The sequence below is a fragment of the Pelodiscus sinensis genome, chromosome 1 (genome assembly GCF_052426305.1).
Source record: "Pelodiscus sinensis isolate ZL-2025 chromosome 1, ASM5242630v1, whole genome shotgun sequence".
Classification (NCBI taxonomy): Eukaryota; Metazoa; Chordata; order Testudines; family Trionychidae; genus Pelodiscus; species Pelodiscus sinensis.
In genome coordinates, this window is record NC_143052.1 from 159,663,334 (window position 1) to 159,689,709 (window position 26,376).

A 26,376-nucleotide genomic window follows, 5' to 3' on the forward strand; every position below is an offset into this window, starting at 1 on the left:
AAATAACTTGTTTTAGCTAATCTTTATTAATATGGGTGTGATAAACACTGTATAGTTTTCCACTGTACCTTTTACTTTAAAAAAAGTCACAATGGTTCCCTCTAATGTTTCCATCCATGTGCAGAATAAATTTTACGTGCACCAAGGCACCGCCAAGAGTTGTTGTTAGAAACCCATGGGTATATTTATTTTTCAAAAAGAAAAGCTTATTTAAATAATGAAATAAAAATCCAATTTAAGTTAAAACAAAATCTGAGGTTTTTAATTTTTTTAAATCTTTAATTTGTATCCACTATGCAAAGAGGGATATTGTGCCTTATTTCAAGATACACCTGGTTATCAGATCTCTTGAACAGGATGTTAATATGTAATTATTATGTATTATACCGAAGACAGATCTGAGATACTTACTACAAAACACAAATATGCAAGATAGTGGATAAATATGATCTGTATTGTGTGGGTATGCACTTCATTTTTCCAGCGCAGGATTGTATTGTGTACATGTTCACATAGACCAGCACTTTGAAAATGTTGTTAGCATAATTGCTTCTTGTTGTTTGCTTCAAATTCATAATTCATCCCTCTAGGACTGGATTTCCCTATTGCACTTGTTAATGGCACTGGGGAAATTCTGGCTCATGGTGTCACAGGATTATATATAATCTTTGCTAAATATAAGTGCATATTTGCAGATGAGTGGCTGACGAGATGTTCTGGTGCTAAAAGAAGAGATTTCTTGGCTTTGCAAAATGTGAAATATTGTAATAGACACAAGCTTGGAAGAAGCTTGAAGCTTCTTGCTCACTGAGCTGATGAGGTGAATACTCTGAACTGGAGATTGAGCAAGAGCATATTTGAAAGTTAGACAGGGCTAGTGTTCCAATTAAAGAGTTGAAATCTGGGTGTCACAGAGCTACTAGAAGAACTGAAGTGAGTGTTAAGACAAGAAAGGATTCATCCTCAGTGAGTTCGCATGATGCCATATAAAAATAAAGGTCTATGTTTAGTGTTGTCAAAAACAATTAGGAGAATTTTGTATTCGATAAACCTCTGAATTGGCATCAGTTTGTTCAGCTATTCATGGGATGATCCCTTACGTTTAACATAAATAAGTGATCCGCATGAATTTGGTAAGATGACTTTTGTGGCTATTTTTGTATGGCAGGTCACAGTAATGAAAGGCAGTAATCGGAATAAGGATCATTCACCAGAAGGAGAGGGAACTGGGAAACGACCAAAGAGAAAGTGTCTTCAGTGGCATCCACTACTTGCAAAGAAAATCCTTGATTTCTCTGAAGAGGAGGAGGAAGAAGACGAGGAAGAAGATATCGATAAGGTAGCCTGTCCCTTCCAAAAGATAAGCCCTCAGCATTACTCCATTTGTGATGAGAGGCAGTTCCGTAAAGATCTTTAAGTTGAGCATTAAGAGCCAGGCGCATGGTTGATAAAATAACTTTCTTAGGCACAGGAAAAAAGCATAATTAGTTAGAAAGGTGTGACAGATTTGAGGACATTAATGTGTTAGGTTTTGGGTTACAACTCCTTTTATCTTTTACTACTGTGAGGAAACAAAGGACATTGGAATAGATTTGTTGTAGGCTGAAGACACTTAATTTGAATAATGTAATACAAATATTCAGTGGTACATAAGATGTGTACCAAGGTCTATTTAAGGTAATTCAACAAGATTAAAATGAAAAACCAACGTTGAGTTTATTACTGCCAGGCCCACTGACACAGGGGTGGGGAAACAAAGGAGGTAACTGCCCCAGCGCCCAGTGATTCAGAAGAGTCCAGGGCTCCTGGCCACTGCCATTGTAGTGATGATGGCAGCTGGAGCCCCAGGCCCTTTAAATTACTGCTGGAGCCTCATGTGACATGTTCCAGCAGTGCTGAGGGCTGCTTGGGGGAGGCTAGCCCCAGCTCTGCTCTTCCACATAAGGCCCCACCCCTTCCAGTGTATGGCAGCATCATATTTAGTCTATAACTTTCCTGTGCTATCAAATGGGCATCTGTGATCTTTGTTGTTATTCCAGGGACTTTCACTAGTCATCTGTCAGGTGGGTCTTGCCACATTGACACTTGCATCTATAAGCCCAAGGCTGAATTACTGCTGTGTATTCCAGCTGGGGAAAGCATTAGTCAACTTTTTTGTTATTGAATTGCCGGGTGCAGTAACACAACTTTTGAGTGGAAAGAGTTGCTGGGATTACACTGCACTAGTCCTCTGTGCTAGCTAATTGTTCATTTCCAGTGACACTTCACATTGTTGGTTGCAAGTCACATGGTCCAAGCTAGGTTAGCTAAGCTTGCCTTTCTCCTTTGTTGCCTTGTGATAGTTATGTAGTGGATTACTTTTGGTTTCAATTCCTGATGTTGAACTCTCCAGTGCTGGTGGCAGAGAATGTCCATCATTCGTTCCCTCTCTTAGTCTGAGCTTGAGTCTGGCAGAAGAATTTCAGAGTTGAAACTTTGGCTTGAATAAGCTTTTTACTGATCTTATCTTTGGTACAAGATGTTGGCAGGTTTTATGTGGACATATTTTAGGAGGGGTGTATGTATATCATTGTTTCTGTTATTTATATCCATTCTCACAAACTTTAATACAATGGCTAATGCTTTACATGTTTTATTGACTGATTTTTTTTTAATATTTAATATTTTGGTGCTAATAGGTACAACTTCTTGGAGCTGATGGTCTAGACCACGATGCTGATGAAACAGAAGATGATGAATCTTCAGAGCAGCGAGCCCGCAGGCCAATGAACGCATTTCTCTTATTTTGCAAACGTCATCGTTCCCTTGTGCGGCAGGAACACCCCCGTCTGGACAATCGTGGTGCTACCAAGATATTGGCAGATTGGTGGGCTGTTCTGGACCCAAAAGAAAAGCAGAAATACACTGACATGGCCAAGGAGGTATGTACTGTCCAAATAATGGATGGCTGTCACCAGAATTTGTGTTATTTGTCTCCTCTTCTGTGTATTGTCTTCACATTTAAGATCATATATTATGTATCAATACTTATTGTATCAGAAATTCTTTCAAGTGCCATTATGCAAGGTAAAAATCTGTAATTTGTGGTTTTGTACAATGCTTTAATTTTAAGGTATCTGGTGTGTATTACAATCAGTACAGTAATTCCTCATTTAACACTTGCCCGCTTAACACGTTTTCGCGATAGCATGATTTTTTTTTTTTAGGGAACATTTTTTGAATTACACGACCGTCCCTGGAATAACATGATTTACCCAGCCGATCCGTTGCCAGCAGCTGCATGGGGCTTCCCCCGCCTCCCTGCAAAGTGGCGGAGGGTTCACCGCTCACCACGCCGTTCCCGGCGACCCTCCCTCGCCTGACGCAGTGCAGGTCCTGGCAGACCTGTCATGGGCATACTCCCAACCCCCTCCACTTCCCTTCCCCAGAGCCAAACGCCTCCCTTCCCTGCTGTAACCCAGTCCCCTTTCTCCCCCAACCTTATGTCCCGGTCCCAACAGACACCACCGCTTGAAACACAACCCCCACCTTTTCCATTATTTTCAATGGGAAAATTGACCCCGTATAGCACGTTTTCACTTAACATGATCATTTTCTGAAACATATCTATAGTGTTAAATGAGGAATTACTCATGTTATTTTGAATCCGAGTGCAAGGGAAGCAGTCTGCTTGTATCCAAACTACCTTGCCCTTGTGTAATCTTATGAATGCATACAGCATTTGTATGATGCTAGCATGTAAATGTCATCTGCCCAAAAAGGCATTCCAGGAATGTCCCCAGTGAAGGCATAATGAATAGTCCATTCCATGTTAACAAACAGTACTGATAGAAGCTTCAGTTAGCCTGTACAGGACAAACTTAAAAAACAACAAATGGTCTGGTAGCACTTTATAGACTAACAAACCATGTAGATGTTATCATGAGCTTTCATGGGCACAACCCACTTCTTCAGATGACCAGAGTTAAAAGCTCATACCATCTACCTGTTTTGTTAGTCTATATAGTGCTACCAGTACTGATAGAGGAAGCTATCTTGAACTGTGCATTTCCTGTTGATAATAGAACCTGTTAAATTTGAACCCAATATTCTGAACACTTAAATCTTTTTTTCTTTACTAATAAAATTAGTGTTCACCAAATAGTTTGGCCAAATAATTTGTAAGCTGTCAGTAAACCATGAACTTTTCACGTTGCCTATTCATTATTCTCTCTCTGATGTGTAACTGATCACCTGGCAAGGATTGCAATGACAGAATCCAATCCCCCAATCAATGAAAAATATGCCCTCAAAATCCCTTATCTGGGAATTATGTTAGAAGCTCCTCATTTCATAAAATGTCTCGGCTTCTTCTCACAATTTAAATGTGAGGCTTACTATGGGAATAGCTTTCCAAGTAAATTGGTCCCAAAAAGATTCCAGGTGCTGATGTGGGACAGGATTGGCCCATAGCCAGTTTTATAGGATAGATTTCTGAGCCTGAAACAGAAGATAGTAATTTGCTGTTTTACATGGAATGCATAGGGAACAATAGTGTTTGACTTAAAACAAGTGTTGGGGCAATGAAAAAGGAAAACACGGTGTCTGAGCTCATGGACTATACAGCAAGCACTAGATAGCTATTCTTAGGACAGTTAAGGAGATATCTATAACTTGTACATCTCATTTAGGTTCATTTGCTATTGTTTCCAAACACGCATGTAGTTTGGATATCTTGAAAGGAACTGCATTACATTGTGCGGATCTCTGGAGATCCACTTATTTCTGGAGCTTCTGGGACATGTTCAGAAATAGTAAGAAAAGATAAGCATTGTATGTGGCATGTACAAACTTTATAAATGAAAAATTATAAAAGAGATGTAAACAATTTCTGAAGCACCCAGTGGTGTTTACAGTCTGTGATAGGGTATTAAGGTGGATGAACTATGGGTTTGTTCATATTATTGCAGTTCCTAGTTTATTCTGCCCTCCCACTTCAAATTAGGCAGTGCTTTTAAAAATTAAAAAAAACTCCAGTGAGGAGATATGATACAGATATGGGAAAGAGGTTTTTTTTTTTTTTTTTTAAGAAATAGTCTCATATAACTGCATCTAATGTGATTGCTTTTAAAAAAAAAAAAAAAAATTCTCCTGCTGAAAGAAACTTTTATTTAGTAATGACCAGAAGGGAAATAATTACATGACTCATAAGAAGTGACAGATCTGGAACTATTAATCATACTATTGTATGTCACTGTTCCTGTAATGATTTAGTTTTTCTTGGATTTAAGAACATGTTGTATGTTTGCTATTGAGGAGAAACAATATACCCAAAGGAGTTCAAATCATTAAAATGAGTTTCAAGAATGTGTGCAAGATATAAAGCTTATAATTTTTATTCTTCAAACAGTTGTGTAGTACAACAAAATAATAATTAACAACAATACTTTGCAACTGAATATCTTTAGTGCATCTTTATAATCAGGGTTAGACTGTAAAAATAAACCTATCAACTGAAACTCCATTTTAAATTATTACTTTATATTATTTAATACTTGCATTTGTTGTGGGGGTATTCTCAAGTGGGGTAACACAAATCCTGTTAAGAAATGTTGTTTGCCTTTTCCTAAAGACAGGTAATTTACAAGCTAGCAGTTGGCCACCTACAAAAGTAAAGAATAAAATTACTTGCATTTTGCTAATTTTTGTCAAATTATTGAACTGTCTAAACTGACATATTTCAGAAAATTATTATTTGAGATATTTCATTAAAAGCTTTTGACTGTGGTGGTTGGTATTCCACCATTGCTATTATCAGATCTCAAGATCTTTTACTGCAAATGGCCAGATTTAAAAAATTGAAGACCTGGAGTTTGATGTCAATGAACAAATTTCCTCAGAGTTGCAGAGCATCCATCAATTCTCATGTACTTCAGCAATTTTGAACTTCAGATCATTTATTTAGTTATCTGAACGTGAACTTAGAAATCTAGCTATAGGTATGAAGGCCAGATTTTCAAAGGTATTTAGGCACCTAAAGATGCAGGTAAGTTCCTAATGAGATGTTTAATAATTCTTAAGCAGATTGATTGCTTAACTTTTATTGCTTTTCTGGGAAATAAGTCTATCTCACTGAAGTGGAATCTTCAAAAGTGCCTATCTGCATCTTTACAATCTTTGAAAATCTGGCTCCTCGTTCTGAGAGTACTTGGAATTTTTGTTAGTTTAAAACATGGAAGTCAATGGAAGTTCTGCTATTGTTTTCAGTAGCAGCGACAGCAGACTTTTGATTTGTATCCTGTAGTCTTTGTAGATCAGCTTCAACTTAAACTATGAAACTCTGATTGCACAAAGACAAAAGCTAAATAGCAGCTAAAAACTCCCAGAAGAAGCATATGTGCTCACTGCTACGATAAGACTGAAAAAACCATTTTCTCCTTACTAGTTTTTATTCCCCAGTCAGTTACAGCTTCAATTGTTCATAAATACAATTGCCTGTTTTAATTACCTGAATGCATGAAAGAGGGGTAGTGTTCATCTCTTCAAAACGTCTCCTACTTCTCCCTTTATATTTGGGTTAGAATTTTTCAAATTGCGTAAAAAAGGGGGGAAAGGACATTACTGCAAATGCTTTGTTGAGAAACAGTTTTAAAATATGTCTTCGAATCCACAATATCTGGGTCAGCAGAATGGTAGGGCTCTTTCCTGTGGTGAACAGCCTGATGATGCAGACTGTTGCCACTCAGCAACAGATTTGAGCACTTCACACTGTGAGGACTCTTGCAGCTATTTCACTGACAGGATTGCACTCCGACCTTGTTTTGCTGCTGCTTTGAGAGCAGCTTCAAAATGAGAGGAGACAGATATTTTGCTTTCACTGATGGGAGTTTTGTTAGAAATGCCAGGAGAGCTGTGGACAATGATGTGTTCCTTAGCCAAGGCTGTTGCAGATTCACCAATCTGTGAATGGGCTAGATGCCACTAGAGGGGGACAATGCCACACCAAGCAGGAATGGGTTCTGTAGCTTCTGGATTAATATGATTTGTCAGACTATTTCTTTAAAAAAAGAGAGAGTTTATCAAATTTCTGGCCTTCCATAGTTACAGAAAAAAGCTGGAAACGATAATAATATAATATCTATTGTCATCAGTAGATCTCAATGCCCTTCCCAATATTTTGATCCTCCTAACACCCTTGTGAGATAGGGAGGTGCTATTGTCCCCATTTTGCAGATGGGGAACTAAGGCTAAAAGACTTGCCCAAGTTCACCCAGGAAACCTATGGCAAAGCAGGGCATTAAACCCAATCTTGCACATGCCCGGCCAGCCTCTTCACCCCTGGACCATCTCAAAACCACAAATTCTCAAATCCCAGAAAAGAAACAGAGACCCAGAATTTATTATTTTGAGTCAGTCTCATGATTATTTTTCTTATTCGTGTGTTGCCTGATTTGGGAGATTTAATTGCTTGGGTTTGCAATACATGGCTGACTGAAAGGAAATTTGCCATGGAAATTTGTAATGCTTCTTCCAAGAAGTGCTGGCCATCATTAAATAACTAATTAGACCGTTGCTCAACAAAACATCCTGTGATAGGAAGGCCATATCAGTTAGAGTGCTGCCTTGAACCATCTATTTTCATTTTGTTTTAAAGATGTTATTTTTAAGAAATGTTTTTAAGGACATATTCAGATCTTATTTGGGCTCCCAAATCTTTACAAGTCACTAAAAATGAATGGTGATAGAAATGTAGCCGTGTTAGTCTGGGGTAGCTGAAGCAAAATGCAGGACAATGTAGCACTTTAAAGACTAACAAGATGGTTTATTAGATGATGAGCTTTTGTGGGCCAGACCCACTTCCTCAGATTTTAAAATTCGACACTCTCCAAAAAGTAATGAACAAACACTCAAGCTATCTTACCCATTACCAAGATAGCTTCCCCAATTATCACCTCTAATACCATTAACTCACAAACATCCCACTCTCCCCACCTCTAATATCATCAACTCACAGACACTTACCTTCCTTCCTTCCCCCCCTCCCCCCCCCCCCGCATCCTCCTCCTGTTCTGAAATGTGATTTGTCCTTTTCATGTGTTCATTTTTTTTAATTGTATCCTTTGGTAATATGGTTGTGACTATTTTCTTCCACTATTTGATCTGAGGAAGTGGGTCTGGCCCACGAAAGCTCAACATCTAATAAACCATCTTGTTAGTCTTTAAAGTGCTACATTGTCCTGCATTTTGCTTTAAAAATGAATGGTAATTGAACAATAGACAGGATTTTTTTTTAAGTATAAATAGATGATGTGTTATAACCCTGAGGGCTCTATTCGGGATTCTGTGCTTTTAACTGTAGGAACAGGAAATCTGATTCATGAGTGGGCTTCGTGTTCTAACAACAGAAAGTAAAGCTCTTTGTGTGTGTGTGTGTGTGTGTGTGTGTGTGTGTGTGTGTGCGCGCGCGCTTCTTGCCTTGATGAAGCTGTCTGCATGTAATGCACATTCACTAGTAAAATTCTTCAAGCTGAATTTAAAAAAATTAGGAGGCGCTATTAATACATGCGCTCTATTCAAGATGTACAGAGAAAATATGTGGGTCAGCAGCACCTACAAATTATGTACAGAAAAGCTTATAAATAAATAGATACCTCACACACTTGGTTTACATAATATTATTGGGGTTTTTTGAGGTGGATTATCCATATCCATTCTACAATCGAGCTGGACAGCAACAGTTGATAGATTAAGACTGAAATAGAAAGTACAAGACACATACAAACAATGTTAATACTGCCACAAGACACACAGGGATTTGCAGTTCACATGAATATTGATCCGGAAAAGCACTGGAGTAGATCTGTTAGAGAACATGGTTTTAATCAGTTGCCAAAGGATTTTTTACATGGAATCAGAATACTAGACTGGAAGGGACCTCAAGAGGTCATCAAGCTTAGTGCTCTGCCCTCGCAGCAGGACCATCTACATCATCCCTGATAGATGTCTCTCCAACCTGCTCTTAAATATCTCCTGTGATGGAGACTCCGCAACCTTCCCAGGCAATTTATTTCAGTGTTTAACCACCCTGGCAGTTAGGAAGTTTTTCCTAATGTCCAACCTAAACCTTCCTTGCTGCAATTTAAGCCCATTGCTTCTTGTCTTGTCTTATAAGAGGCCAAGGAGAATAATTTTTATCTCTCCTCCTTGTAGTACCCTTTTATATACCTGAAAACCACTATCATGTCCCCTCTCAGTCTTCTCTTTTGTAAACTGAGACCTTTAATCATTTTTGTTGCTCTTCTCTGGACCTTCTCCAATTTTTCCACATCTTCCTTGAAATGTGGTTCCCAGAACTGGACACAGTACTCCAACTGTGGCCTAATCAGTGCAGAGTAGAATGGAAGAATCACTTCTCATGTCTTGCTCAGGGTGAAGTATGAGGGATCATACAAATGTTTAGCATACCTGGCACATAAATACTTTGCAGTGCTGACTACAACAATGCCATGCAAATACTTGTTGTAATCAGTATTAGTCTTACTTTCAAGTGACATTGTAAATAGGTAGCAGGCAGCATTATCTCTCATAAGTGTAAACAAACTTCTTTGAGCAATTGGCTGAATAGAAAGTTGGACTGAGTAGATTTGAAGGCTCTAAATTTTTACATAGTTTTGTTTTAAGTGGAGGTAAAAAAAATTGTACATTTGTAAGTTGCAGTTTTATGCTAAAGAGATTGCTCAACAATATTTGTATGAGATTAATTGAAAAATACTATTTTTTATCTTTCTCTGCAAATATTTGTAATAAGAATAATATAAAGTGAGCACTGTATATTTTGTATTTTGTGGCGTAACTGAAAGCAATATATGAAAATGTAGAAAAATATCTAAAACATTTACAGTAAATGTAAATTGGTATGCTATTATTGTTTAACTATAAAATTAAAACGGCAATTGATCTCAATTATTTTAATCAAGTTAAATTGTTTTGAGTTAATTGCATGAGTTAACTGTGGTTAATTGAGAACCCTAATATGGGACCAAAAAGCAATTTTAATATTTAAAACATCACTGTGATATTACAAATTGAATAAAACATCTTCTAACCAAATCTCCATCAGAGCCAGGATTATTTTGTGTCTAGATAAACTGGCTAGTCCCTCTTGTTGTCAGAAATGTACTCAAACAACTTGGATATATGGTTTGTGTGTTCGCAGCCACAGTGCATTCTAATACTAAAGACTGCTATGCATTGTGGTAAATTCTGATTTAGGGCTAGGAAAAAAGTTTCAGATGCACTGTCACAGAAAATGAGTCAGTATCTCTAAGTACTTGGCCTTGAAAATAATATAACTCAAATTTCATAAAATACAAAGTTGTCTTCCTCCCTCTCCCAAAAAAAAGCAAGTGCAGAGCAAGAAGCCATTAAATCTTGCTATCCTTATCTCTGAATGGTTTTTTTTTTCCAGCTACTGATAGCACACAAGTTTTATCTGTGAATGTAGTTAATTAAATAGCTGTCCCATTAGATCAGGGATGGGCAAATTCCAGTCTGCGGGTCGGATCTGGTCTGTAAGGTCGGTCCCTGGTGGGTCTTCACCTCTATATTTACCTGCACCTCTGCAGGTATCGGGTAATTGCAGCTCTTGGGAACAGGGGGAAGCAGCATGGACTGGGACACCACTTGCCACTGTTCCCATTGGCTGCGAACGATGATCCGTGGCCAACGAGAACGGTGATTGGCTAATACCTAAAGAGGTAAATATAGCTGCGGTGACCCACCAGGGACTAACTCGGGAAAGCCGCCTTTATTTGATCCTAAGAGTAGGAGATCTCTTTGGGCTTTGTGAGAGGGGCAGAGAATCTGTTCAGATGGAACTATTTTCAGAATCTAGACTTATGTACACTCTAGATGGTAAACACCAGGAAAGAGAGGAAAACCTTTGTTATGTTTAAATTCAGTTTAATAACTTCATCTTGTCAGCTTTGTTTTGGTGTTCAGACTAAACTTAAAGCACAGGATTAGAGATATGACTAAGACCTTTGAAACTCCACAATTGAGAACGTGAAAGTCTATATGCTGAACTCAACACTTTAGTGAGTAGAGTGCTCTCCCATTGTCCTGTAAATATCAAACTGCCATGTCTGAGATAAATATTTTCCTTACTGCTTATTATTTTTCCTTTCCTATCTAGTACAAGGATGCATTTATGAAGGCAAATCCTGGCTACAAGTGGTGCCCTACGACAAACAAACCTGTGAAAACCCAGTCATCCACTGTTACAAACAGGAAAAAACTGTGGGCTTTCCCACCAGAATCTGCAAAAGATTTATCAAGCCCCAAGAAAGTGGCAAAGACTGAAGAAATGCCTCAGCTGAACTTTGGAATGGCAGGTGAGCTTTGTATCTTTGTTCCCTGTGAGCAGGGCTGGCCAACCTATTAAAGGCAAAGTGCCACAATAGTTGGGGGGACAGTGCAAAGGGCCACTTTTGGTTGAGCAAATAAAAAGGACAGGACACTGCCCCTTTAAACAAAACTCCGGGTGGCTTTTTGACCACATCAGACTCCCGTCGGCCAGCGCCATCTTGTCGGCGCCATTTTGCTTCGCTGCACCAGGCAGCGAGCACAGGGAACCAGGGGTCGGGATCAGTTTTTAGGGGCACTGGGACGGCTTCACGAGCCACAGAGGAGAAGAGCCACATGCGGTTTGCAAGCCGCGGGTTGGACAATCCTGCCTCTGAGTATTGACACTCTCCCTGATGGCATTAGGAGAGTCTTTGCTGAAAGACAGACAGACAATCTTTCTCTATTCCAAGAGTAGTACAATTCCATGTTCTCCATTCCATGTTACATACTGGATAGAGCCTTATTCAGGAAAGCACCCAACTTAGGTGCTGTGTACTGTTCTGAATAGAGGTAGACTTAAGTTCATTTAAGCTGGCTAACGGGAGCCTGATGTGGGCCAGAGATCTGACAGCATCTGAAAGTGGGACAGTTTCTGGTCTAGATCCAAAGCAAACCATAAGTTAGAGCTAGGTCTTTTCCCTATACATCAAAAAAGTATACTTACTCACTGTATGTGTTTTCTTTCTGGAATTGCTCATGGCACTGTGCTATGTTTATCAGTCTCATGTCAATAGAAATGACACTAGAAACTACTAAAAAAAAGTTAGCTATGTCCCTCTGGGTGAAAATATTTAAAGAAGCAAATCCTTTATGATGCTAAAGATCTCCTACAAGGAAATTTCATTTAAACCTAATAAAACAAAGCCTGCTTTTATTTATTTATTTTTTACTGGAAAAGTCAGCATAGATAGGGGATAGACTGAGTGATGTACTAAGCATCCTATAGGGTATGTTTACACTACCCTCCTAGTTCGAACTAGGAGGGTAATGTAGGCATACCGCACTTGCAAATGAAGCCCGGGATTTGAATTTCCCGGGCTTCATTTGCATAAGCGGGGCGCCGCCATTTTTAAAACCCTGCTCGGTCGAACCCCGTGCAGCGCGGCTACACGGGGCATGAACTAGGTAGTTCGAACTAGGCTTCCTAGTTCGAACTACCGTTACTCCTCATTCCACGAGGAGTAACGGTAGTTCGAACTAGGAAGCCTAGTTCGAACTACCTAGTTCGTGCCCCGTGTAGCCGCGCTGCACGGGGTTCGACCGAGCGGGGTTTTAAAAATGGCGGCGCCCCGCTTATGCAAATGAAGCCCGGGAAATTCAAATCCCGGGCTTCATTTGCAAGTGCGGTATGCCTACATTACCCCGCTAGTTCAAACTAGCGGGGTAGTGTAGACATACCCCACGTCTCATTGATTCCGTGAGAGCTGAGTATGGCCAGAACTTTCAGGATCGGGTCTTTGATCAATACAGGCTGTATGCTTGAGTTCTAGCAACTTTACAACCTAAAATGGCATAATTGGAAGTCACTGGAAGGGGACAAAACAAGCTCTTTTTCTCCCTATCTCATGTTTTTAAAGTCTACATTTTCACAGAGTGCCACAAAAGGTTTCAGGCTTGTTTAGTGTGGTCTGTGCTATGCTTGTGACAGATAAGAAAAGCCCTCTGCATTGGAGAGCCTACAGACAAAGGTGTAGGAGAAATTTGTGTGGGGAACAGGTTTGAAAGGATAAAAAGCTTATATCCAATTTTGCTCAACTCAGGGGTATGAAAGTTTCCATAATGAAATTGTTCCTCAGCATGAAGGAACTGTGAAATGTATTTCAAAATGAGGCTTATCATGCTAGTAAATTACATAATTTGTGTAGCTTGTTATTTGAGAGCCCAGCATCAGCCCTTCATTCCATCCTGCTTTTAACGTTGGCAGAATACCATTAACCATCTTTAAGTGTTCTTGAGATTACACGGTCAGCAGCTAGCATGACTTATTCCTCCTGAGTGTAACTGCCTCCCCTCTGTACTGATAAACACATACAGTTTCCTTTAGTATAAATAGGGTTTTAATCCAGAAAACATGAAGGATAGCAATTTAAAGTTAGTCAACCACTGCAGAAGAGTTAAAATCAACAAAAAAACCCACTAGATTTCAGGTAGGATCTGCTACATTGAATGAAAAGGAATCCTTCATCTTCCTCGGAGTAAACAGCAATCATCTACAAGCAATAATAGGAAGGTTTATAAGTTCTGGTCCTAACAGTACAATTAATTATGCAGGTGCTTACCTCTGCTCAGGTGAGCAGGCTACTTGTGAGAATGAACATACAAACACCCAGACTGAATCAGACCAAAGGTCCGTGTAGCCCAGTATTCTGTGTTCCAACAGTGGCCAATGCCAGATTCCCTAGAGGGAGTGAACAGAACAGGGAATCATGAAGTGATCCCTCTTCAGTCATCCATTTACAGCCTCTGACAAACAGAGGCTAGGGATACCATTCCTACCCATCCTGGTTTATAGGTCCTAACAGCCATGAATTTATCTAGTTCTTTTTTGAACTGTTAAAGTCCTGGTCTTCACAAAATCCTCTGGAAAGGAGTTCCACAGGTTGACTGTGTGCTGGTGAAGAAAAACTTCCTTTTGTTTGTTTTATACCTGCTACCTATTAATTTCATTTTGTGACCCCTATTTCTTATGTGATGGGAACAAGTAAATAACTTCTCTTTCTCCTTACCTGTCATGATTTTATAGACCTCTGTTATATCTCCTCCCAATCTCCTCATTTCTAAACTGAGAAGTCCCAATCTTTTTAATCTCTCTTCATATGGCACTCACTCCAAACCCTAATAATTTTTGTTGCCCTTTTCTGAACCTATCTAGTGCCAAGGTATTTTTTTTGAGATGAGGAGAGCACATCCGTACGCAATATTCAACATGTGGGCATACCATGATATTCTCTGTATTATTCTCTATCCCTTTTTTTAATTATTCCTAACATTCTGTTTGCTTTTTTGGCTGTCGCTGCACATTTAGTGGACATTTTCAGAGAACTCTCCACAATGACTCCAAGAGAAATTTAAGCATAGATTTGTTTAGTAGAAATAAATTAAGCAAGTGGCCTGGAGTGGATGGGGGAACAGAGGGATCTGAATTGACATTAATCCTCCCATATGTGCTGAGTCCAGTCCAGCACCTTGTTTCCAGACCTCCCTCCTTCTGTGGAGACCACAGTGTTTTTATGTTGTCTAGGAATAGTGTACTGCAGTCTGTGTGTCACAGATTAAGTTAGTAGGGTTTCTGCTCCTACCAGCACACAGTTGCACTCTATTACTGATGAGGATATGTTCCACCAGCACAAAAGTTGTCTGTGAAAGTACTGCATGGTCGTAATGGAGTTCACATCACTGAATTGTGAAAGGGCTAAGTGTTGCCATACAACTAAAAAATCTTTTTGACAGTTCTCTATAGGGATGTAAAGGGTTAACTGGTTAACCGTAGATGGGGGAGAGAGGACTGTTCTAAAGTTAACTGGTTAAACGTAGCGTTTAATCTGTTAACATTTAAAGTATAATTAGCATCCCTAGTTCTCTACCCGTTGCAGGTTAATGTACCTTGCTGAAATCCTCCTTCCTCATACTTGCAAAAACTCATTCCCATCTGACTGTTGCCTCCAAGATAACCAACTTTGAAATCCAGACCATCTATTGCTAGGAAACCAGACAGTAGCTGAACCTAGGAAGAAGTAAAAAGCATAGGATAGTTGTTCTTTAAACCACTGGTACTCCCTTAATAACATCCCTTCAGGAAACATATCTCTAGAAAAATGTGTGGTGTGAAGGACACCGCATGTTACCAGTTTCATTCAGCATGTGTTGGTAAATGTTTTCTCTGCTTTTATGTGTAGTAATATTAGGAAAACAAATACATTACGGAAAATCCTTCTTGCCTTTTACAAGTTGTGTCATTGGAGTTAATAGGAGTTACCAATACAAGTATAGTACAAAATTTGTCTTTGTTTTAAAGAAGGGTACTTTCTGTACAAGAAACTTCCATTTCACCCCCTATATTTTTGACCTTTTAAATCAGATATATGACATCTGACACTTACATTAGACTTCTATCTATTCAGTGTCACTAGCAGGGTCTTTATTTATTTATTCCTAAAGCAAGATAGAAATAGTAATGGAGTATTATTAAAAGATATCTCTATGGGGTATCTTCTAGGGCACGAGGCAAAACTTAAATAATTTAACATGCAGACATTCTGTACAAAGTCTCTCTTGCATAGACATTTCTTGCAGTGTCTGTCTTTTTATTAGATATAATCCAGTAACAGTAAAGTACATCATTTGCAAACAAAGTGATACTCTTGTTCGCTTTAACAAGAAAGAAAGCCATAATTAAGGTCACAAATCAACTTCCATGATACTATTAATATTTAATATTCTTTTCTGAATAAAACCTATAATGAGAGAGATCTCTTCTTTATTAGGGTTGAATACCTGTACATAATTTTAAAATAGTATTTACCATTTTAAACTATCTTTCTTAGTTTGTCTTTAGTGCCATAAATAACACTTAAAGAGAAAAGGGTAGAGACATAATGCAGTGTGTTATCACACAACTCTTCTTTTCCATTCTGTTACTTCATTTTGTAATTTGAAACCTTGGTAGCAGTATTTTTGTCCTCAAGACCAGACAGCTAACCTTCAGCTCTCTGCTTCAGCTGCAACATGACTATTCTTTACTTTCTTAAGCAGAAAATTAAACTTACACTTTCCACTAAGCTGTCATTTTTTCCCTTTTTATTTCTGTTTTTAAAATTCATGTTGCAACTACAGTAACACTTTCAAATAAAACCCTAAATCTTACCCTGTGATAAAGAAGGTACTCATTTAAAGGGGAGAGAAACCAGACCTTCTTTTAGAAAATAAAATGAGTAGAAATGGAGGTTTGGAGCAGACTATCACAGACATGGTCATTTGTATTTGAAGGATAATATTTTCCTTTCACCCACCAAATTCCATTGCTTTGATGTCCCCCAACTGGAAGGACAAGAACTGCTGGCTGTCAGTGCAGTTGGACTGCTCTTCTGGTGAGGAGGGCTTTTAGAACTGGACAGTTTGGTCTGGCAAGACAGTATTTCTGTTGTGTAGTGTGCCTGATTTCCACTCCTGTCCTGCCTTCTGCATCTAGAGTTTTTTCTGTCCCCTGCTTTTTAAAAATTCCACATCAGTGCACCAAACCAGTGTATTTTCATTTTGAGGATTACTTTATCTTCTCCTTACTACGATGATTTTAAACCTGTATTTGGCCCCATCAAACTTCCATTTTTTACCCCTGAGAAATTAAATGGGAAAGTGGAAAAAGGCTCCTAAAGTTTCGAGAAGAAAAATGGTTGTCTGATCAACACAATGGACAGGAATTTTGGAGGTGTGGGCTCAAATCTCAGCTCTGTAACAGACAGCGTATATGACTTGGGAAAGTGATTTTATCTCCCTGATCCTCAGGGTAAGCCTACAGAGTATTGTAGCCCCAGGTGTGTAGGACCGAGGCTTGTGGACTCTGTGTTTTCCAGCCTGTATTTGAGCATCCGTGCTGCATTGTAAATCTCAGCTTAAAATTACTAGACCCAGCCATGCTAATCTATACTGTAGTAAGCAGCTCTTCTAATTTGAGATTACGGTTTGACCTCTGTCTGCACTGCAAAATGCCAGGACACTTGGACCCACTTCACAGGCAGGCTCACACTTTGACCCACACACTAGCATGGTCCAAGATCCAGGCCCTGAATGCTTGCTGACCAGAGTCAGACTGATTTTTTTTATTTGTGTGTGAACAGAAGCGGGGGTGGGCTCAAACCTGCATCAAAGTCCATGCTTAGTGTTGAGTATAGACATACTTCATCTGTAAAATAAGGATAATTATTTTCTTTCTCCTCCCCTTGGTCTATCTTGTAAGTTCTTGTAGTGTTTTACTGTAGGTACAGCACCTAACATAACAGGGGAAGCCTAGAGGCATTGCTCTAATATTAGTTACTTGTAATAATAAAGAAGGCAAGTTTTGAGAGATCCCAGAAGAAGACACTCTGTAAGTGCACGGTGTTACTGTTTATTGCTTTCACTGTTTTTTACTAGTAGAATTCTTGACATTCAGGAAGGCCTGGGAGGAGTTATATCAAAATCAGACATTTATTTTTTTAAGATTATTTCAACCCTACCTCATACGATATTGACTGGGTGATAACTGGGCCATTTGCCCAACCATATGCCTGAGCTGTATTGGTGCTATGGATGAAGAGAAGGCTTCCTTGTCCAGAGCTGTCAGCCTGGCCTACTTGAACCCAATTCAGCTCTGGTTAAAAAATAATCAAAAAGCAAACATGCTTCTCTCTTGTTAAAAGAAAGCTTCCTCTTGTTCTGCAGCTGTGGGAGGGTTACTCCCCATTCTGAGCTTTCATTTCCATAGTAAATATTTGTGATTTTAGTCCTGTTTTGCATGTGCTTGGTATGAGATCGTACTTGCAGGTTTAAAGATGTCTGTCCACTACTACAGTGCTTGGAACCTGTGGCAGTAAAATTGTAAATCCACACAAAGGAGAGAAAAATCACACACATCCAATGAAATCCCTCATACAGCTTTGAATGTCTATCCCAGAGGGAATGTAGACATGGTGATTTGTGATTCTCTTGGACTGGCTCTGTGGCATCTTGCTTTGGACTATCTGTGACACGTAGCCTTTTAAGGTTTTTCACTATGGACACTGGGTCCTTTCTGCATGCAGATGAATCCCCTTCATATTTGTTTTTCTCTTGAACAGATCCTACACAGATGGGAGGCCTGAGTATGCTGCTTTTAGCAGGGGAACATGCCTTGACTGCACCAGAGGTAAGTAACTGTCTCTCCACCCCAACCCATCAGTTAGTAGCAATGCCGAATAGGAATGTTCGACAAATATTAATGTATTTTATATTATTTTATAAATAAATATTAATGTTGTTATATATGATATATTAATGTTGTTATATATTATATAACTAATATATTTATATTAGTATATATTAATTCAGTATACATCTTAGCCAACATTTCGCATCCGTGTGTGAGAAGCATGGCTTGATTCTCTTTAAATCATGATTTTGGTGTGTTTTTCAGGCCTGCCAATGGGGGGTGGAGGGAGGCAACTGCCCCAGGGCCCAGTGATTCAGAGGGGCCTTAAAATCGCTGCTGCTGCCCTACGCGGCATGCTACAGAGCACCAGGCAGCACACTTTGGAAAGGGATGCAGTCAGGGCAGTGCCATGGGCTGGTTGTTCTGGTCCCACCCCTTCCAGCCGAGGCTCTACCCCTAAGGAGCCAGGCCACCCCCAAGTCTGCCAACTCACCTAGTGTCTTCTGAACTGTAGCCATATAATGTCGTGGATCGACTTCAGTGATACGAGATGAGAATAAGACCCCTTACATACTCCTATTAAGAGATCGTTGTTGTCATAACCAGAAGTGCTGAAATGTTCTGATTCTGTTAGAGCATGGATTGCAAGGACTGTCTCTGCGTGTGTGTGTATAGTGCCTGGCACAACTCAGTCCCTTTCCTGACCTGGGTCTTTGAAAGAGAGAGCAAAATAAATAGTTAATAATATATTTACATTGGCCATATGTAAGCTTTCATCTTGAAAAGGCTGCAAGAGTTAGCATGCGTTCAAGGTATTGTAGCCTATTCCTGTTATTTAGGGCTCGGTTATGCACAGCAGGTATAAATGTTTTTTAATTCATTCAACTGTAATACAAACATTTTACATTTATGTAGGATCTGGTAAATAAAAAAAGTCTTTTCATTTCTCTGGCAGCAGAGGGACCCTGTGGGTTTCAGCAGATTGGTTACTATTTAGGGTACATTTGAGGGTTCAAATCGTACATTTGGTGTCTCATGCCAAACCAGTGCATTATGATGGGCATTGTATACCACAAGTGAGATGTTTGATGCCCAGCTTTAAAAATTTGGACATGTGACACACATTCCTATTCCAAAAAGTATATAAAATGACCTGCTTGGCTCCAGAAGGGGGGAAAATATTTTTCCTGTTGCAAATGCTGAAAACAGTAAGGCTACGTCTACACTGCGGAGCTATTTCGGGATACAGGAAGTATCCCAAACTAGCTATTCTATGTCTTTAAAGCAGCCCGCTGTTTAAAAATAGATTTTGAAATAATGGGCACACTATTCTGGAATCCCTGTAACCCTCGTTTCATGAGTGTTAAGGGACATTTCAGAATAGCCTTTTATTGTGAAATTACCTTGAAATAAGCTATGCAATTTGCAGTTATCTATGTGGGCCTGTCTCTAGACGGCAAGATGAATGCTACCAATGAGTTTCACAGCTATTTGCTAGTAGCCAACAAATGCTGAACTTCAGCACCATCCAGGTTCTATAGCACCATGTACTCTAATAGTTATAGACCCATCTACTCTTTATCTGCCCTTCTCCTTCCCTGCCCCTATCTCCCCTTTCACTCCTCCCTTTCCCCCACAAGGTCCTGTCCTTGACAGAAAAGACAGTTGACTTGCTTTTGATTCTGTTGCTAGGCGCCAGGGCGTCCCACAGCAGCCAGAAAGAGCAATCGTAGAGAAAGTCCAGCTAAGTCACTGAGATGGCACTTCCAAGGCTGTTGTGACAATTAGTTAAGATTTAAAACATGGTGTGTGAGTGCTACAATTCACCAGAATGCACATGCAGCCTTGCACTGACTAGGGACCTAGCAGATTCCAGGCATCAGTTATTTGGGTAGTTGTCCTTCACAAATCCCTTTTCAATGCTGGCATTTACACTCCCTCCAGCACAAGCAGCTGCGCTCTGCTTCTGAAGCAGGGGGCTGAGAGGTGGAAATCAAACTGAAGATCTGCTACTATGTAACATGAGTTCAGCTTGGGGTATATTCACAAGAATCATGTCAGTTAACCCGTCTCAGGATCCTTTGGCAAATGCAGCATGTAGTAGTGTCATCCTGTAGGTGCATTTAGCTCAGGGTGCACGGTGTGAAGACCAACCCATGATGGTAAAACAGACCCCCAGGAACAGGCATCACTGTTGAGACAGTAATATGGGCTAAAGTGCTTTACTAGTTATTAAATCTAAATTAAAGAAGGGGGACACTAGTCTTAACATACATTTCTTGGAGATTAACTGGAATATGAAGATACAGAACTGTTAATCCTCAATAAATTAGCTGACATTCATGGACTTCCTTGTTAAGGCTACATAAAATGAGGTGCCAAATGTTACTCATAGTTGTAAAAGCTGTGAATGTGTATATATGAAGAAGGAGAAAAGATGAATCAACAGTGGAATTTGCATTGTAGCGCTGTAGTTTCTGCCCCCATTCCTTTTGTTCATCATGCTGCCAGCTACATCCCTGTTTTCATAATTGTTCAACCAACTACACTGTTTTCCACTGTTAAGAAAGTTCAGTTTTGCTAGCCAACATAGTGTTTAAACACAAAATTGAGTTTATTAGACAGGTGGTCAGGAGACATTAAAGGTGCACACAACAAAAGCAAAATGCTTTATGGGAACAACAGAATCTGAAAAAGTTTTGGGATGTGTTAACTTGTCTCCAAGGGAAATGCCTCTTGTTTTCAATTTGACATCCCACGGACAATATCCTGTTATCCTGTTAGTGGAGATTTTTGTTAGACTTATAGCAACACCTAGTGGGTTCGATGAGTTATTTCAGAGAAGTTCCTCTGAACAGTAGTGCTGCAATTTTGCTGTCACTCATTATTCCCCCTGCCCTCAATCTGTGTAACCCATTATAATCTTTTGCAGTCAAAAGCAGTGCTTCTCAATCAGGGAACGTATACTCCTGGGGTTCGCAGAGGTCTTCAAGGCGGGGATACATAAACTGATCTAGATATTTGCCTTGTTTTACAAGAGGCTACATTAAAAAGCACTAGCAAACTGGTACAAATTAAAATTTCATACAATGACTTGTTTATATGTGTTCTATATACTATTCACTGAAATGTAAGTATATTTATAATCCAATTGATTTATTTTATAATTATATGGCAAAAATGAGAATATAAGCCAGTTCTCCAACATAATGTGCTGTGACACTTCTGTACGTTTATATCTGATGTTTGTAAGCAAGTAATTTTGAAGTAAAAGGAAGTTGGAGGGTACACAAGACAAATCAGCCTCCTGAAAAGGGTGCAGTTGTCTGGAAAGGTTGAGAACCACTGGTCTGAAGTATTTTAAGGTGCCAATCACTGCAGGTTTTTTTATTTTACTCTTTTTACTTTAGGCTAAGTTTGGGGAATATATGAGGAGAAGCGAGAATATGAGCAAAGCATGAGGATGTTTCTCTTCTGCTTCAAGTAGAAGGGATGCATTGTGCTGTTTGGAGGATGGATGTTGAGCCCTTGGCTCAACTGATAACTACAAAGAGCTACATTACTAGGGTGTAAGTCACAAGAGATGGTCCAGTGTCAGTTGTGTGTTGCCGAGGGTAAGCTGATACCGCGTTGGAATGGACAAGAGAGGAACAGCAAAAGTAGAGGTTTAGTGATTGCCATTACCATTCTAGGCCCTGATCAAAGACCTAACTACATTCTTTCACATCAAACTCAGCTGGGCTATTCACATGCAAGTCTTTGCAGTGGTCTTAGATTCTTTCATTGTTTCAATTCCAAATTCATATGGGTACATCTGAACCTGGACTTGGAAAAGCTATTCTTGGCTTGGGAGTAAATAATTTGGTGTAGTGGGTGGGGAATGTTTGGCAGAACTGAGGGGAATTCAAGGAAAAAAAATCAGACTTGATTTTTAATTAATTGATTTTAATTATGCCTATATCAAACCCTGCAAGATGAATATCAGTCCGGGCTTATTACCTATAGCCATGGTTATACTGCCATCCCGAACAGTTTCTTTTTTCAGTAATAACTGTGTTTTTGTAGTCACACAAACAGCTTCAAGCCAGAAATTCTGCCTAGTCTCCAGCATCAGTGTGTGTGCAAGTGTAAGGTGACAAGGAACCTCTTCTCCCTTTGCATGTCCTCCCAGGAACAGAGCACATTTCCAGCCCTTATCCTGCATGGGGCTAGTCATGTCCACAAAATGGTGGGACAAGGAGGTGTGGAGTAGGCTCTCCTCTCTAGTTGCTTTGGGCACCTCTACACTGCCAGGCAAAAGGTGAATTAAGATAGCAACTTCAGCTACGTTAATGGCGTAGGTAAAGTCAAAGTAGTTTAACTTGACTTTTGGCGCTGTCTACACAGCAGGAAGTTGAAGGAAGAACATTCTTCCTTTGACTTCCCTCACTCCTCATGAAGTGAGGGTTACAGTAAGAAGTAAGGTCGAAGTAAGAAGTCCTCCAGCTCAATATTATTTCAAAATAATGTCTTGCTGTGTATATGTGCATTTTGTTATTCCGAAATAACACTGCTGTGTAGACAAACCCGTACGGGCCTGCAGAGTTCTGCTTCTGTTGGGGACTGTCTACTGCTCCCCCACCATGTGGAGCTCTGTCTGAAAAGCAAAATTAAGCCCTCGAGGATATTTCGCACTGGTATTCCACGGGCTTTTATGATGTCAGACTTCACTAGTGGCTGGAGTAGCATGACAGTTTAATTGAGTTTTATAAATTTCATAAATAGGGGCCAACTCTGAGGAACTTTACTTTGGGCATATTCCCCATCAGTGTACTGGCCTGAAATAAACCAACTCTGTTAAGTCAAGGAGTGTGTTTCACAAATGTTCCTTTTTCAACTGTTGTGATGATTATAATTAGGTTCCAATAATTTATGATAGTCTGTCCTATACTCACAAGTGCTGTATTTTGTGATCTTGCTACAACTCACTGATGCTAGACTGTGGTTGAAAGGAAGCAAAATAACTGTTCAGAATAGCAAATACTGTTTGATGAGGTTCTATTGGGATATGAATTACCAACAGTCTGGAATCAAATTGGTGGGGGTAACTTCTTTAAAGAGGGAAGATGGCAGGAGGGTGTCTAGATAGACTTGTGGAGTTTGTAAAATCTCGTTCACTAGCCGCATATGAATTGCATTGATCGTCAGGAGGGCGGCGGGCGTGGAGGCAGTAGTCCATTAGTAAACATAGAAGGCTAAATGAGCTGAGAAATCATCGGCAGCATGGTGAGAGCAGAATCTCAAGTAACAAATTCCTTGCCACTACCTGCGCTTAGACTGCAAAGAGTAGTCTGTAGCTAGGACAACTGTACGTTCTGGTGCTTTTTCTGAACGTTGTCATGCTTACAGCCCACAGACAGGTGTGTTCTCACAAATATATACAGTCCGTGAAGTCCAAAGTTGCACCATTTCAGTTGCTGCTGAGTCAATTTTTCAACTTGTATATGAATGAATCAAAAAAGAGTACTTCTCCAGGGTTCTCAGTGCCTTTCACTCATTTACAATACAATTTAAAATACAATACAACCAGCAGTCTCCCCTCACCTTAAAACCAACATTTCCAACCAGTAAATGGGGAAGATAGGGTGTGGGGGAAGAGAATGTATCTGGAAAATCAGCAAGGACATTTGGGGGCCTCTGTATTTTGGTGCGCAACATCTGTTTGTCATTGGCAAATTTACTGTGGTGAAGAATTTAAGACATCAATGCTGGGGAAATTGTCTTGTTTGCTTATCAAATATTGATGTTTTCATGCAAATATTTTAACATCTTCTTAATGCACGAAATTACATATAAAAACTCTGTGGGGAAGTGTTCCTAGAGCCTGTCATTTAATATGCAAGTGTGAGAGAGTGTACATACCCACAGTTCCACATAGCCTCTTCACTTTTAATTGGCTATTGGTCACCTTACAAAAGGTGCATAATTTTATCATGCCCTGCTTCTACACACATCTATTAAGCTGCAGATACAAGTCTTCTGAGACAAATTTCCTGAGACAGCAGTTTACCCTGAAAAATTTTGATGTTTCATAAATATACTATTTTATATTATCCTTTAAATGGGACTTGTTCTCCTAAGTCACTTACGTGCTTTTGAAAATCAAGTACAACGCATAATCAATCACAGTAGCCTTTATTCTGACCTACAAAACAGTGTTTTAAATGTTCTATTTTGGTTAGTTTGTTTTGTGCTAAGTGAATGTCAGTGGAAAGTCCTAAATCGTCATAAGTCACTAAGGGTATGTCTACACAACCACCCTAGTTCGAACTAGGGTTGTAATGTAGGCAACCGGAGTTGCAAATGAAGCCCGGGATTTGAATTTCCCGGGCTTCATTTGCATATTGCCGGGCGCCGCCATTTTTCCGTGCCCCGCGGCTACACGCGGCACAGACTAGGTAGTTCGGATTAGGCTTCCTATTCCGAACTACCTAGTCCGTGCCGCGTGTAGCCGCGGGGTACGGAGTCCGCACTAGCGGACATTTAAAAATGGCGGCGCCCGGCAATATGCAAATGAAGCCCGGGAAATTCAAATCCCGGGCTTCATTTGCAACTCCGGTTGCCTACATTACCACCGTAGTTCGAACTAGGGTGGTAGTGTAGACATACCTTAAGCTCTTTTGAAAATTGCATGCCATGTCTTTCTTTATGTGAGCAATGCAAGAGTTAGTGACCATTTCCTTGCTTTTAAGTACATGGTTTCTTTTTCAATGTTATAAGTAAATTCATATTTGTTACGCAGCAAACTCCATCAGTTTTGAAATAGTGAGTTACTGTTGGAATATTCAATTTTTTTCTCCATAAACAATTTGCAAATAGAAGCTGCAGCAGTCCCCACAGCATAAACAACACAAGTTATATGTATGTTTAATATTTGGTTCATCAGCTATGATGAAGTTGAAAATCAAAACCAAATACCATTATTTTGGGGCCTAACTGCTGTTTAAACTATTGTGAGGTGTATTAAAAAGGATAATAAATTACTGATTTTGGCTTTGATACCATTCACTTCTATGTATGCACAGATTGCCCATCTTCTGTTAAACATTGCTTCTGAATGCTGCTGTTGCTACTGCACAATATTACTTGTTACTAGATATTGCTTCTGCCTTTGTAGGCACATCATTGATGTTTTATTCCCTGTTGTCACTGTTTCAGGTTTCCCCAAGTACTTGCCAGTCTGATGCATCTAACTCTACTGAAGCGTGTCAGAAGTCACCATTGTTCCAGTTTGCAGAGGTGAGTTTCTAAAAATAGTAGGATACTTTTTTTTTTTTTTCCAAAGGGCGGAAAAAAAAGAAATCCCAAATACTTTTGCTGAAAGAGACTGGTCTGTTATTTATGGGTAATGGTTCATTACCAGTTGAGGAAGCCAGATTTGAGCTGCAGAAAAGTGAATGTAGAACATGATGGAAACCCTAAACACAATGCTGTAATAGTGTTCAGAGAAGTATTCAGTTAGATGTAGTGTAGGAATGGCCTTAGGTAACATGGCCCTTTACTGAGAAGCCAAGGTTGTGATAGAGTTCTGTATTGTTTAATTACATATCTGAACCAGTGTAACCATTTTAGCAGTTGACTCAGTCAGAAGTAATTGTATGGCTTCTATGAGCCTGTGGACGCTCCACAGTCTTCCTTTATCTACAGCCACAGAGCTGACCAAATGCTAAGGGCCTGTTCTTGCAAAGACTTAATCCACCTTAGTCGCTACAAATGTGTGAACAGTCCCACCTAAAACTATGCCTTGTTTGGATTGTGTCCTGAATTCTCAGTTGTCCTACAAGGCAGACTTTGTACTTTATATCCCTTTCACTGTTGCCTTTCTTTCTAAACCTTCAGAGCTTCTTTTTGGCGCTGCTCGTGTCTTTTATGAATAGTACACAAACTTAGTTAAAGTGTAATGGATTCATTGACGTAGTATCTGTTCTCAGAGAGAATCTAAGCGCTTATTGACCATCTGTGGCTCCTTTGAGTAATACAGTTTTTTTCTGGTTGGTTAAAATAATTGTAAATAATGAAATGATGTGCACATATAAACATATGAGCAGTGCAGTTCTTGAGAACTGTCC

At 39.6% G+C, this 26,376-nt stretch overlaps 1 protein-coding gene across 12 annotated transcripts in view; it reads left to right on the forward strand.

Moving 5' to 3' along the window:
• The window catches only part of BBX (BBX high mobility group box domain containing), a 188,961-nt gene that overhangs the window by 111,205 nt on the left and 51,380 nt on the right, over nucleotides 1-26,376 (forward strand). For all 12 annotated transcript variants that reach the window (XM_075908083.2, XM_089772998.1, XM_075908117.2 and 9 more), the window contains 5 exons: nucleotides 1,169-1,339; nucleotides 2,679-2,921; nucleotides 11,174-11,372; nucleotides 18,198-18,265; nucleotides 25,466-25,546. In XM_075908083.2, the coding sequence (XP_075764198.2) occupies nucleotides 1,178-1,339; nucleotides 2,679-2,921; nucleotides 11,174-11,372; nucleotides 18,198-18,265; nucleotides 25,466-25,546 (753 nt within the window). In that variant the 5' untranslated portion in view covers nucleotides 1,169-1,177. The remainder of the gene's footprint in view (nucleotides 1-1,168; nucleotides 1,340-2,678; nucleotides 2,922-11,173; nucleotides 11,373-18,197; nucleotides 18,266-25,465; nucleotides 25,547-26,376) is intronic.